At 42.2% G+C, this 12,920-nt stretch overlaps 1 protein-coding gene across 2 annotated transcripts; it reads right to left on the reverse strand.

The window, feature by feature from the left end:
• Positions 1-2,264: 2,264 nt before the first annotated feature.
• LOC120639465 (ankyrin repeat-containing protein At5g02620-like) lies at positions 2,265-12,045 on the reverse strand. Of its 2 annotated transcripts, XR_005661429.1 has the most exons (6): positions 11,903-12,045; positions 10,256-10,855; positions 9,392-9,912; positions 3,973-4,608; positions 3,345-3,886; positions 2,265-3,069 (listed from the first exon to the last, which is right to left on the reverse strand). XR_005661429.1 is itself a non-coding variant. In XM_039915315.1 (4 exons), exons 2-4 carry the CDS (start codon positions 4,538-4,540, stop codon positions 2,470-2,472), a joined length of 1,710 nt encoding a protein of 569 aa, XP_039771249.1. In that variant the 5' UTR covers positions 4,541-4,608; positions 9,392-9,536; the 3' UTR covers positions 2,265-2,469. The 2 variants fall into 2 exon arrangements, 1 of the variants encoding a protein (XP_039771249.1); XM_039915315.1 differs by lacking the exons at positions 10,256-10,855; positions 11,903-12,045 and having other exon boundaries at positions 9,392-9,536.
• Positions 12,046-12,920: the final 875 nt, after the last annotated feature.

The following is a 12,920-nucleotide window of genomic DNA, read 5'->3' on the forward strand; positions in this document are numbered from 1 at the left end:
TAGGGTCTAGGATAGAGTTCTAGTCGTACTCTAATCTAGGGGGCCATAAATATGAGGCCAACCCTATTGTAACCGTAAGACGACAAGATAGCTTGGGTTGGGTGTGTGGCGCTTCCGTGGTGTGCCCGGATGCCGGCATAGCTATTGATACGGGGAGGAGTGCCCGTATCAATAGTCCCGGGGATGTAGGCTTCGGCTGAACCTTGTTAACAAATATCGTGCCTCCGGTGTCGTCTGTGATCGTGCATGTTCGTCTCGGATAGATCTAATCATCGTTTCCGCTGGGGAAGATTAGCAAGCCAGCTCGTCGCTGGGGGCTAATCTCTAACACAAGTACGCAACACACTAATGACGAATGAGACCTGGGAACTAGTTCCACGAAGGAGAGGGATAAATCTCATAGATAGCAAGCGGGTCTACAAAATAAAGAAAAAAGCTGATGGCTCAATAGAAAGGTTCAAGGCTAGGCTGGTAGCCAAGGGTTTTAAACAAAGACATGGAGTAGACTACCTAGATACTTACAGCCCAGTGGTTAAACCATCCACTGCCTGAATAATTTTATCTATGGCAATTTCAAAGGGTTGGTCTCTAAGACAGGTAGATATACAAAATGCCTTTCTTAATGGGTTGCTTCAAGAAGAAGTGTATGTGAAGCAGCCTCTAGGCTATCAAGATCCTAACAAGCTACCAGCTCACATATGTCGATTCAGAATAGCACTGTATGGCCTAAAACAGGCACCCGGAGCATGGCATTCAAGGCTTACAGGGAAATTACAGGAGCTGGGCTTCAAATCTTGAGAGCAGATGCATCTCTATTCATATTCAGAAATAGAGAGGTCACCGTTTATATGTTAATATATATTGACCACATCATCATTGCCAGTTATTCGGATAGTACAGTCAACAAGTTGATGCAGCAGCTCACAGGAGAGTTTGCAATCAAGGATCTGGGTACACTAAACTATTTCCTGGGCATTGAAGTTAAGCAACAAAGAGATGGTCTAATGTTGTCTCAGAAGCACTATGCTCTTGATCTGCTGAAAATAGCATGTATGGAAAAATGCAGAGCAATTTCCACACCCATGGCAACAACCGAGAGACTGTCTAGAGAACAAGGCCATTCACTGAACAATGGAGAGCAGTTTAGATAGCTTCTCTGATGCAGACTGGGCTGGATGCCCTGATGATCGCCGATCCACGTCAGGCTTTGCAGTATTCCTTGGAACAAACCTGGTGTTCTGGAGCTCAAGAAAACAGGCCACAATGTCAAGATCGAGTACCGAAGTAGAGTACAAGGCTATTGCCAACATGACAACTGAAATAATCTGGGTGCAGTCACTACTACAGGAATTAGGGGTGTTCCAACACAAGGCACCGTTGATTTGGTGTGATAATCTTGGGCTACCTACCTGACGACTAATCCAATGTTCCATGCCAGGACCAAACATATTGAAGTGGATTTCCAATTCGTTCGAGAACAAGTAGCCCGCAAAGCACTAGAAGTGAGGTTTATCTCCTCCAAGGATCAACTGGCAGATGTACTGACAAAGCCACTCTCCAGAGCGCCTTTCACAAAGAATCGATCCAATCTCAACATGACAGCACGTTGTGATTGAGGGGCATGTCAAAGTTGTTAGTCAGATAGGCTAGGATAAGCTTCCTGCGTCCCTCACGTCATAGACCGTGTTTACTGCAGAACGTTAGCCGCAACGTTGCCGCGATGTCGTGACCACAGGCTGCGCCTTGATAACCGGATCATGGATCCATGTAATTGATCGTTGTACATTTGTTCTATAAATACATACAAGGTCCGAAAGAGAACCAGCGCTTCGGCAACTCTTTCTGTGCTTTCATTAAGCATTTCCATTTATGTTTTTCATACAAATTTCAAACGTTGTGTTCTGAGATTGAAAAAATTCCTCTCGTGTCACCAAAATCAGGGACATGGTGGCTAGTACCTGGCTGGTTCTTTGTGTATTCTCTCTGGTGCTGTTTTAGTTTGTTAAGTTTGTTGAACACACATGTCCATCCCTAAAGAATAATATTTAGCCTTACAGATAGAGATATGCATCCTTTTGATTGTAAGCCACAACACTGATGTTTCCTCACGACATAGAATACAGTACTCCGTAAGTTTTGTTATAAACGCTGTACAATAGCTTTGAAAAACTATAACTTGTATCATGCCATCGCTGCTCATAATTTTGCTGGATTTTCAAAAACCCTACTATGGAGCTAATATATCCCTCATCAACAAAGGAAACTTGTAAGATGTCCAATCTGGAAACAAAACAGTACCACTCATCTGCACAAACATGGTGCAATCAGTGTTCAAAGTACATAGTGCAGGTTTTACATAGAATTCCAAATTGCCCAAATAAAATGTTATTATCCCAACATAGAGATACAATATGTTCGAGTATTAAAATATAGAAAAGCAGCTGGGCCCAACAATTGAAGCTGATGAAGCTAGATCATACTAAGGAGCTCAGACTTGAAATTCCGACCCAACCGGAATCTCAGTTCCAAGATGGGCCATTCTCCTAGTAGCTTGGTAAGAATGGGCAATAAAGATGTTAGAACACAGATTGTAACGGCCAGCCATAGGAGATGAGGAGCAAGAACAGTGAATAGACCAGTTGCGAAGGCTGTGGTGGTAGCCATGTATGCAAACCACATAAGCTTCTTCGTAAAAGATCTGTAGTAAAGTAAGAACTCAAGATCCTCCCACCTTGCTATGATGCACACAAAGGCAACAACAAGTGAGGAGCACATTGCCAAGGTGTCTGAGAGCAAGAATGCCTGGAAAGCAAACTTCCTTGCCATGATGGGAAGCCCCTCGTTTCCGGAGTCACTGCTATATCCTCCAGGCAGAGTGAAAGCAGCAGCAAAGGTAATAGTGGCAAGGAGGATGGCAACTAGGGAAGTGTTGCCAGTGTATGTTTGAGTCAGTGACTTAATATCCTTCCTTGATGAGGCTGTCACTTTATTCTTGACTTGCTCATGGAGATTACCAATAGAAGGTGCGTGTAGAGGATCAGCTTTCAACATAAGCATTGACACTTCATTCTGCATAAAATTCAAACAAATGTGCAAATAAATAAATGGAGTTTGCAGTATTTAATATATATACTAGTACTCAAGGGAATTAATTAATATAATGAAAATTAATTGGATTCCTGTTGTGTGAGGAATCCTCGTGCCATTGTATTGTAGCACATAACTAATGAGGAATTATAGTATTATTTATTTTAGATTATGACCAAAATGGTTGTTATTTATATTGCTTTGCACTGCATTGATACAAGGGCTGAGGCATTTGGACAACAAACATACGTACGTACCCAGTTTAATGTCTTGGCGTGGTGGGCGGTAGTACCTAGTAACCAGGATGCTGGGTTACCCACTTTGTTGAGCACTGTAACATCAATGTCCGGGCATCGTAGCAAAGCATGGACTATCTTTGGATCACACTTTCTTACCGCGTTATGCAAAGGAGTCTCTTCATTTTCGTCTCGCACGTTGACTAGTTTCCGAGTATACTTTGAATCAAGGAAGAATTCTAGAAGCTCCATACGACCAAGCATTACAGCTTGCTGAAGACATGTCGATGTCGTCTCGTCGTTTGCAACGCGACAGGGAGCATCCGGACAATGCTTAAGAAGCTCTTTGGCAATACCAACATATCCCCGTGACGCTGCCGCAGAAATAAGAACAGGGGATCCCTTAGAGGATACTGCGTACCCTAAGGACCAGTCATGTTCGAGCAGCACTCTCAGGACCTCAACCTTGTCCCAGTGCGCAGCCAGGTGCATTGGAGTAGCCTTATGTTTGTCTTCTTCTCTGGCCAGCCCGGGACGTGTCTCCATAATCCTTTTTGCGATGGCTGAAACCAAATTAATAAATTAATTTACTACTCCTGCTCGAAAATTAAATTTCATACACAATCCACACACACTAAGCATGCACCACCTGTATTGCCACTTCTCACAGCAGCATGCAGAACATTGTAACCATACGCTCCCCCGTGAGCAGAATCAGGGATCTCCAACAGCTTCTCGAAGACATCCGCGTGATTTCTCATCACCGCGATGAACATGGGCGACTCGCCGTATTGGTTTACAGCACGCGACAGTGAAGGCTCGGCCTCTATCAGCTCCAGCGCGAGGTCCCTGTGGCCGCTGCGGATGGCGTGGTGCAGCGCATTGCATCCGTTCCTGTCTTGCATTAGGATTGCGTCGCTCAACTGCTGAGCAATGCAGCACCTGAGAATAGATGAAGCCAAAGATGTATGGCCGCTTGCTACGGCTGCGAGCAGCGGCGTCTCGCCGTCGGCATTGGTGGCGGCCAGGAGAGGCACAGACTGGCTGAGCGACATGACATCCTTGCAGAACTCCTCGTGCCCATGGATGGAGGCGATGTGGAGGCAGGTGTTCCCTTGCGGGGTTGTCCCATGCAGGACGCCAGGGACATGCACAGCCATGTGCTTCATTTCTGCAGCATCACCAGACGCTGCTGCTTCTAGGAGACGTAGGTCCATCAGAGGGTTTCCTGGTGAACGGGTAGCCCCCCTGATGGTTCTGGCGGGGAAGATATATCGTCTGCCATCTGTAATACAACAACTAGTATTGTTTATTCAAAACTGTTGATATATAGGACAAACAAATTTAGTTGTCGTTCGAAATTAGTATCTAGTATTATTGCATAAGAGAACCGCAAGCTCTAATTGCTGCAACACAGGCTGTCTCAGTAACAGGCAAGTATTCCAACCAGAATCCCATGTATCTTATAATCTTATAATAATAATAATAATAATAATAATAATAATAATAATAATTACTAATTAGACACTACTACTCCCTTTTTTAGCCTCTATGTAATTTCTCCAACGACGCACTAAAAAAAGTACAATATCTTAGAAATTCAAACAACAAATTAAAGCCAAACATCATACAATCTATTTTTAGACTAGGTCTAGTCGATAACGATAGTCTTTTGGTATAATTTGGTGCATTTGGTGTGAGCAGGGGAGAGGAAAGAGAGGAGCTCTTGGGAGAGAGGAGAGAGAGTTTAGGGCATGTTTGGAATCACTGTAATTCTACAGTTTTGAAGTATATGGAAATACCATGGTATTCTGACCCAAAAGCTGTTTGGTTGGTCTTTGAAACACAGAGTTTCTAAAAGCACAGTTTCCTCAATACCACAGTATTTTAGGGGTATTGAAAACTCTGTTAGCCAGCCTTGTTCAAGCCGACCCCCAAGATCGAGTAGCCCGACCATGGTGTACCACTCAGCCGACCCCCATAGGCTCACGCACACACACACACACACACGCTCTGGAAGATGAACACTGAAGGTGGAAGCAGAGAGGAAAACAGAGAAATTGGTGCTGCTTCAAGTCTCAGAGCCGCAGCTGCTCGTTCCTTTATACGCAACCAACCGACACCGAAGGCATGGCGCTACAGTTGCTATTGCTACTTTACACTGCAGCCATGCTGCAACTACTACCGCTACTATTGCTCCTACTGTTGCCATGCCGGCAACTGCTACCACTACATCAGCCGTCCGAACAAAAAGGACAGGCATGGTAAAAAGGGGAGCTAGTGCTCCTACTACTTTTGCAAAAGCAAGCAAGAGTCGGTAATTATCCAGCAAACTCCACTTGGGACCAAAGTTTTCTCCACCAAACGTCCACTTTTGTCTCCCGCCTCTCGCCTCACGTGCAGCGCCGCTCCTCCCTTGCCACCCCATGTCCCGCCCCACTCCTTCCGTGCCACCCCCACCCCCGACTGTCTAGCGCCGTTCCTCCCTCGCCTCCCCATATCCTGCACAGCTCTTCCGCCCCCACCTCTCGGCCGCTCCGCTCCACTAGCATTCTCAACCGCTTGCGCACCTCCCTCCCGTGCGGCGCCTCCCGCTGCAGCAGGACGATGAGCAGGTGGTGGAAGCCACCCGGGCCCGTGCCGAGATGCGTTGCCCGCCCAGGGGCTAGGTCCGCTCGGCCGAATGGGCCACACGCCATTGCTCGTCCCCGCCACCCCCGTCCGAGCTTCCTCCTCCGCCCGAGCCGACTTGCCCCTCTCCTCCCCAGTTGCACCGCCTCTCGCACTGCCCCTTTCCGCCCCTACCTTCCTCGTCGCTTCCGGCCTCCCACGCGGCTCTGTGTCGCTCCTCCTGCCCCTACCTTCCTCGCCGTTCGCGCGTCCCCACCATTGGCTCGCCTCTGGAATCCCGCGCTGAGTCGCGTTGCTTTGCCCACGCGGAGGAGGCACAACGCCCACTCCGTGGTAGCGAGCCCCGCCAGCACAGACACCGCCGTGTCTTGCAACCCCGTCTCCCAGTTTGCTCCGCACGCATGGCGGCCCCACCTCTCTCATCGCTCTAGCCGTGCGGCGGCCCCGCAGTGGCTCGACCCCCGCTTCACTCCTCCTCCCGGCCGCCCAACATGTGCCGCCCTGCCGGCCACCGCCCCGCCTCCCTTGCCGTGGTATGACCCACGTGACGCTGTTCTAGATCCCTCTCCGACCTGCCACCCTCTCTTGTCAATTTATAATAAAAAATACCGTGAAATCAAATGGACTTTGGTTTCCAAGAAAACTGTAGTTTTAATGTAGTATGTGAAAACCACAATATTGATGGCACATCCAAAAAATAAACAAGTTAAGAGTAGAAAACACAGGATTTCTTTTGGCGGTTTCTACCCAGAAGGCATAATGTCTTATTTGGATGGTTATTACCTATCTTGAGCATATTCTAATCTAATAATATAAGGGGGGAACATGCATTAGTTTCATTTTATTGAAATAATCAATAATCATAATTTGCAGCAAAAGTAAATATCATTAGTAGGCCCCAAAACATGATTCAACTCGGTCCAAAGTCCTATACTGTATAGCCCAGGATACAGAAAATAAGAGAAAATATTAATTTCTTATGGGCTAAGACGACCTATCGAACTAGACAGTTTGTAGCCTGGACCATCTAGTGCCTCGCTCCTCTAGCATGGTTTCTTTAAATTCGCTAGGAGCGCATATCATGTAAGCACTCATATGGCTAGCCACACTGACCGCACACTCAAACATAGTTGGGATTGCCTGAGTAGTCTTGAAACATGCCTACCAAGATTAACACACTCCACACAAGTACACACACCCCAACCTTGGTCCCCTCTGGCTCTGGGGATAAACCCCGTGCAATGCGCAGCGTTCGAGCCCCATAGCTCGTTCGCTCTAGCATGGGTTCTGAGCATTATAAGACTCACCTCACCAAAGTTTCTCTCAATATCTATATCAAACTTCTCTCTATGTACAGTGTATATCTACAGTGTAAAATAGTGTTTTGGCCATCCATATAGCAAGTCTTAGTGATGATAGCCTAAGTTATAACCCATGCTATGCACCTGGGCCTGCGCCGTGAATTGGCAAAAGTATATTGATCACATAGCCAGTGAATATTCTTCAGTTGTATTCGTCCATGATATCGCATCTGACAGCCACAGGATTGGTTGAGGGGAGACTGTTGGAAGAAACACTCTTATTAAATTAACTAATATAAATTAAATATATTAGTGGATTTGATGGGGTAATAGCCTATACATTCGTTGTGCCACTGCCACAAGGGGTAGAATCTTAAGAGACTATCAAATATATATTCATAGATAACTTTTTTCTTATAACTAGTTAACTTTTTTTACTTATAACTAGTTACAACAGCTTATCTTTATGTTATCTCTCTCTTTGTTCTTTTTTAACAAAACACCCACAAGTATACTTTGTAATAATTTTTGTAAAAATTAACAATTTCTCCATATAATTTTCCATACATATTCATAACTTATCTTTTCTTTTCATCATCCTTCATATATTCTCAATATGTGCTTAATTGACACCTTTACTTGTGGGGGTACTTGTTATGGAAGTCTTCTCATGGTCTATTTGTTATGACATTATGGATCTAGATTTTGGTATTTGAATTTTTATTCTATTAGTTTTATACTGATTTTTATCTGCATATTAAGTTAACATTTTAGTGCTTATAATATCTATTACTGAAAACTCTCCTATTTTGTTTTATTAAAATGTTGATTTTAAGCTCTAACCTACACTCCTAGTTAATATAGTCGCATAAGCAATTGCTTCAGTAGACCATGTCAGCTTAGGTGTTGAATTTTCTCTATCAAATAATTATGTGGAAGTATATCAACATAAAATAATATATGAACTCTATCAATACAAATATGTTATAATGTTTGTATCAAAGTATTTTATCTAAAGGAATAACTTACATAATTTTAGGGTTAATAATTTAAATAAAGATTTTGGTTAATAATTTAAATAATTTACATAATTTTAGGAATAACTCATAGTTTTAAATAATTTAAATAAAGATTTTGGTGTTATTATATATAATCTCTCATAATAGGTTGGTATGTATATACAAATTTTAGGGTTAATTTATATTATATTCTAAAATTACAGAGGTGGGTAATTTAGATGCAAATTGGACGTAATTTAAGATTATCTTTCATAATGATAGATGTGTGTAATTTTAATGAAAATTTAGGAGAGATTATTTTGCATTGTCATTTACAAAGGTGGAGGTTAGTAATTTTTTAGAAAATAGGATATATCTAATGTCTTTGGTATCAATATACCAAATTGATTGCGAGATGCTTATGCATTTTATGACAATTTTATCTTTTCTCTAGCACATTTCAACTCCAATGTTACTATTACTCAGCGAAGATTCTAGAGGAAGAACCTCTTATGATACATGCTAGATAAAAAATAATCTTCAATATTCTCATAAAAATGTGAAACATCTGGAACCATTATGGCCTTTAGATCTATTATTTTTTCTCGAACGCGTAGGAGAGCTGCGCATCAATATATTAAGAAGGCCTTTAGATCTATTATTAAAATGAGAAACATCTGGAACCATTATGGCCTTTAGATCTATTATTAAAATGAGAAACATCTGGAACCATTATGGCCACTATGCCATTATGGAAGATAATTTGGTGTGTGTGTATGATACTTCATGTGTTTCTGCATGAATTTTGATGTGCTATATGGAAACATAATTGGAGTGTGAAATAGTAAATAAAGTACTGGAATTACGAAAGGGAATATATGTATATGTTTCGTGGCTTCTCCTCAGCATATAAACAAATAAGGGTTTTAATGGCTGATGAGCCTTTCGATGCCGTGGCATCATGGAATACCAGAAAACTCTCATAGTGTGGAGACTCCTATTTTGATATAGACTATTTTCTAATGTTTGTGTCGGGTAACAATACTAGCTCATACAAAATAGAGACTTATCTTTTTTTTTCTCCAGCATATTTTTTTCTCCAATTAATAACAGTAAGATGAGGACACAATATACATACCGAGATTAAAGGCTTCGCGGGGTTGGTGGCATGAAGTAATTCCCAGTTTGCCGATTTACCGGCGCTATTAAGCACTGTTATGTCCATATCTTGGCGATGCCTTAAAGCAGAAAGCATCTCCACCTTCTTGAATTTGGCTGCGAGATGCAGAGCAGTTTCTCCTCTGCTATTTTGCATGTTAACGAGTTGCCCAAGTTGCTGTGACCCCAGGATAAACTTTACATACTCCATATGTCCACACAACACTGCTATGTGAAGGCATGTGCTGCCCTTTGGATCGCAGTAGGGAGCATCTGGACAATGTTTAAGAAGCTCTCGAGCAACACCAACATCACCCACAATTGCGGCGACACAAAGAAGAGGTGGGGAGATTAGGTACCCTAATGACGAATCATGTTCCAATAATACTTTTAGCACGTCAATCCTTTTTTCGCTCACAGCTAGGTGCATTGGAGTAAACTTATTCTCGTTTTGTTGTCTGACTAGCCAAGGGCGTAATTCCATAATCCTTTTGGCTATCACTGAAAGCAAATCAAAATGGTAAGGTCAACCAAAAACTAATTATAAAAACTGAGGATTAATAATGGTGGCATTAGATAATACTCCATTTTTTTCATTCACAAATGTACGTCAGTTATTCATCTTATTTAAAAAAGAATTATTCAAACATGTAAAAACACAAGTCGTGCTTAAACTATCTTTAAATTATAAAGCAAATCACAACAAGATATATAAATGATGATTTATGAATTTTTTATTATAAGGCAAATGGTGAAAGTTGTAGAAAAACGTCAACCATGATATGTATTTATGAGCGAAGAGAGTACGTTTCTGTAAATGCATCTCTGATGGACACTCTTATACCTGGGTTGCCATTTCTGACGGCAGCATGGAGAGCATTGAGGCCACAGGTTCCCGAATGAGCTGAATACGGAATCTCCAACAATTTTTCACACACATCTGTGATGTTTCTCATCGCTGCGATGAACATGGGCGACTCGTCGTTTTTGTTGACAGCTTTCGACAAGGCCGGCTCTGCTTCTATCAGCTCAAGCGCCAGCATCGTGTGTCCTCTGCGGATGGCGTGGTGCAGCGCGTTGAATCCGCGCTTGTCTTGCTTCAAGATTACTTGGCTCAGCTGCTGATCACGGCAATACCTGAGTAATATAGAAGCTACAGAGACATGGCCCCTTGTCACGGCGGCGAGGAGCGGCGTCTCGCCATCTTTGTTGACGGCGGAGACGAGTGCTGGAGACTGGTCCAGCGTCAGGATACTCCTGCAGAATTCCTCGTGCTCCAGGATGCAGGAGACGTGGAGGCAGGTGTTCCCCGGTGGAGTAGTTCCCAGCAGCACGCCTGGATCAAGAGCCAGTTGCTTCATTGATGCCGCATCTCCAGATGCGGCTGCAGCCAGGAGACGTCGGTCCATAGTTGCTTCTCCTGACATCGTACCGGCTGCCATCCCTACAGAGAACGATTAATCCGTCACATAATTAGTTGTTCGTAGAAAGCTTGAAAAGAAAAGCACTATTTTGACGAGGCGCCGGTCATGCAGGAACTTTTAGGTGTCTTAAGGCACAAAATATTACTTGACGGGGGAGATAATCAATGCCGATTATTCAGTAGTATTAGGAGTTATAAGATGCCAAAAATTTCAATATTCATAAAAATGCTATTCCAGGTAATCCATGCCATCGTATGATCAAAGACGGGTGTTGTTGTAGGACCCTCTCAATGTTATTGCATCCACTGGGAAAATCAAAACTTGCAATGGTATTTCGGTCGTCAACAAACACACTCTTAAGGCCTAGCTAGCCAAAAGATGATGGGAAGAACCTAGTCCTTCTAACATGGTATGTCTCAAACCGATGAACCATGACTTGTTATGCTAGAATACAAACTATCGCTATATTAGTGGAAATATCCTAATGGCAAGATAGTTATGCTGATGTTTCTAGCTGACAAAATGAATAAACTGTGGTATGAAATACATGTAGTATGTACCTCTTTACTGTAAGTAGTTAGTGATACATTTTTGCTGACTACTATTGTAGATCAAGAGTATGTATTTTTTCAGTTATTTCATAAAATATATTTTATACCATTCATAAATTTTGTTAATCTGTATAGAGGTAATGCCATTGGCACATTCAATGCATTAAAGATAACAATACTTTGGATCTGAAGTAATAAACATATACTAAACAGAAATTCATGATAGCAGATCAAAAAATTAGAATTTTGGTATAACTTTCTTATAGGAATGAATAAATATGCTAATGACTGTTACTCCATGTAACTATAAAGTTTTTTGTTTACCTTATCAATTAGGCCGTTAGGTGGCTCCTCTGGAGTGGAACTCTCCGGGCTCAATTTATATTTTTCGGAGAACAGATAAAATCTGACTCATGTTATGCTATGTACAGATTTATTGCTTGATCTTAATTTTGTAATTAACCTACTAGCCACGAACGAAATAACATAAGAAATAAGGATACCCATGATATATACCTGGCTGCTGAATAGGGCCGGTAGTATGGACGACAAGTGATGATTCGACCCCTTTACGCTGTCAAACCATTAACCAGTGATGATGCAAGGCGTTGCAAACACAGGTCAGATATATAAAATGACACAACAGGCTAGGTAGGCATGGAGCATGTTAATTGTCCGTCGCAGCAGCCTTATTATATACAATCCGACATCACCAAAGCTGCGAAAGGGAAAGGGAAAAAAAGAAAAAGAAAAAGGGGGAAAAGAAAAAGGAAAGAGTACCTTGGGTACTAGAACAAAGCAAAGAATCGCTTATAATATATGACAGTGACCGACAGATACTAATTTGGACCTGAGGAGTATTTCCGTATGCTTCATATATATAAAGGACATGCAAAGCTGGGTTACCTAGTGTTCAAAATTTGCGTGATAAACAAAGGCATAGTTCAAGCATGGTGAAGTAGTGAAGTGAATCAATGTATTCTCATGGCGTTCATAAGTACCAAAAGCATGTGACGGGGTATGTAGTCTAGTGAGTGTGACAACCTTAGTAGCACCTTAGATTAATTTTGGGTTCCTTCGACTCTCGGTGGGAGTGAATTATTCTAAAATTACACTGTGTCATTCTTTCGATGTTAAGCGACGTGTACTTTCACAACGACATACATGCCTTAATTTCATCAATCACAAGATTTGTTGGCTCAGTGTGGCTCACCCTCTAAGTGGGTAGTAATTTGTGTTTGTAATCGTCTGTCGATGTAGTGTCTGTAGTTAGTAATAAATAAATAAATAAATGCCAAAACATATGGATGAATAGATACGAAACATGGCACCACATAACATATTTTGTTCAAATACACCAAGCCTCCAGATACGAGTAAGTAACATTTTCAGTTATCCTGAGTCAATCATTCAAGTCTTTATTAATCATTTTCTATGTTGGGCATGGATATTTTCATTACCAGGGATTTGTCTAAAAATGTGATACCTATTCAAAAGGAGCTTGTTCTTCCACTGATGCAACTAGGGACAAAAA

Source organism: Panicum virgatum, chromosome 7K (genome assembly GCF_016808335.1).
Source record: "Panicum virgatum strain AP13 chromosome 7K, P.virgatum_v5, whole genome shotgun sequence".
In the NCBI taxonomy this organism is placed as follows: domain Eukaryota; kingdom Viridiplantae; phylum Streptophyta; class Magnoliopsida; order Poales; family Poaceae; genus Panicum; species Panicum virgatum.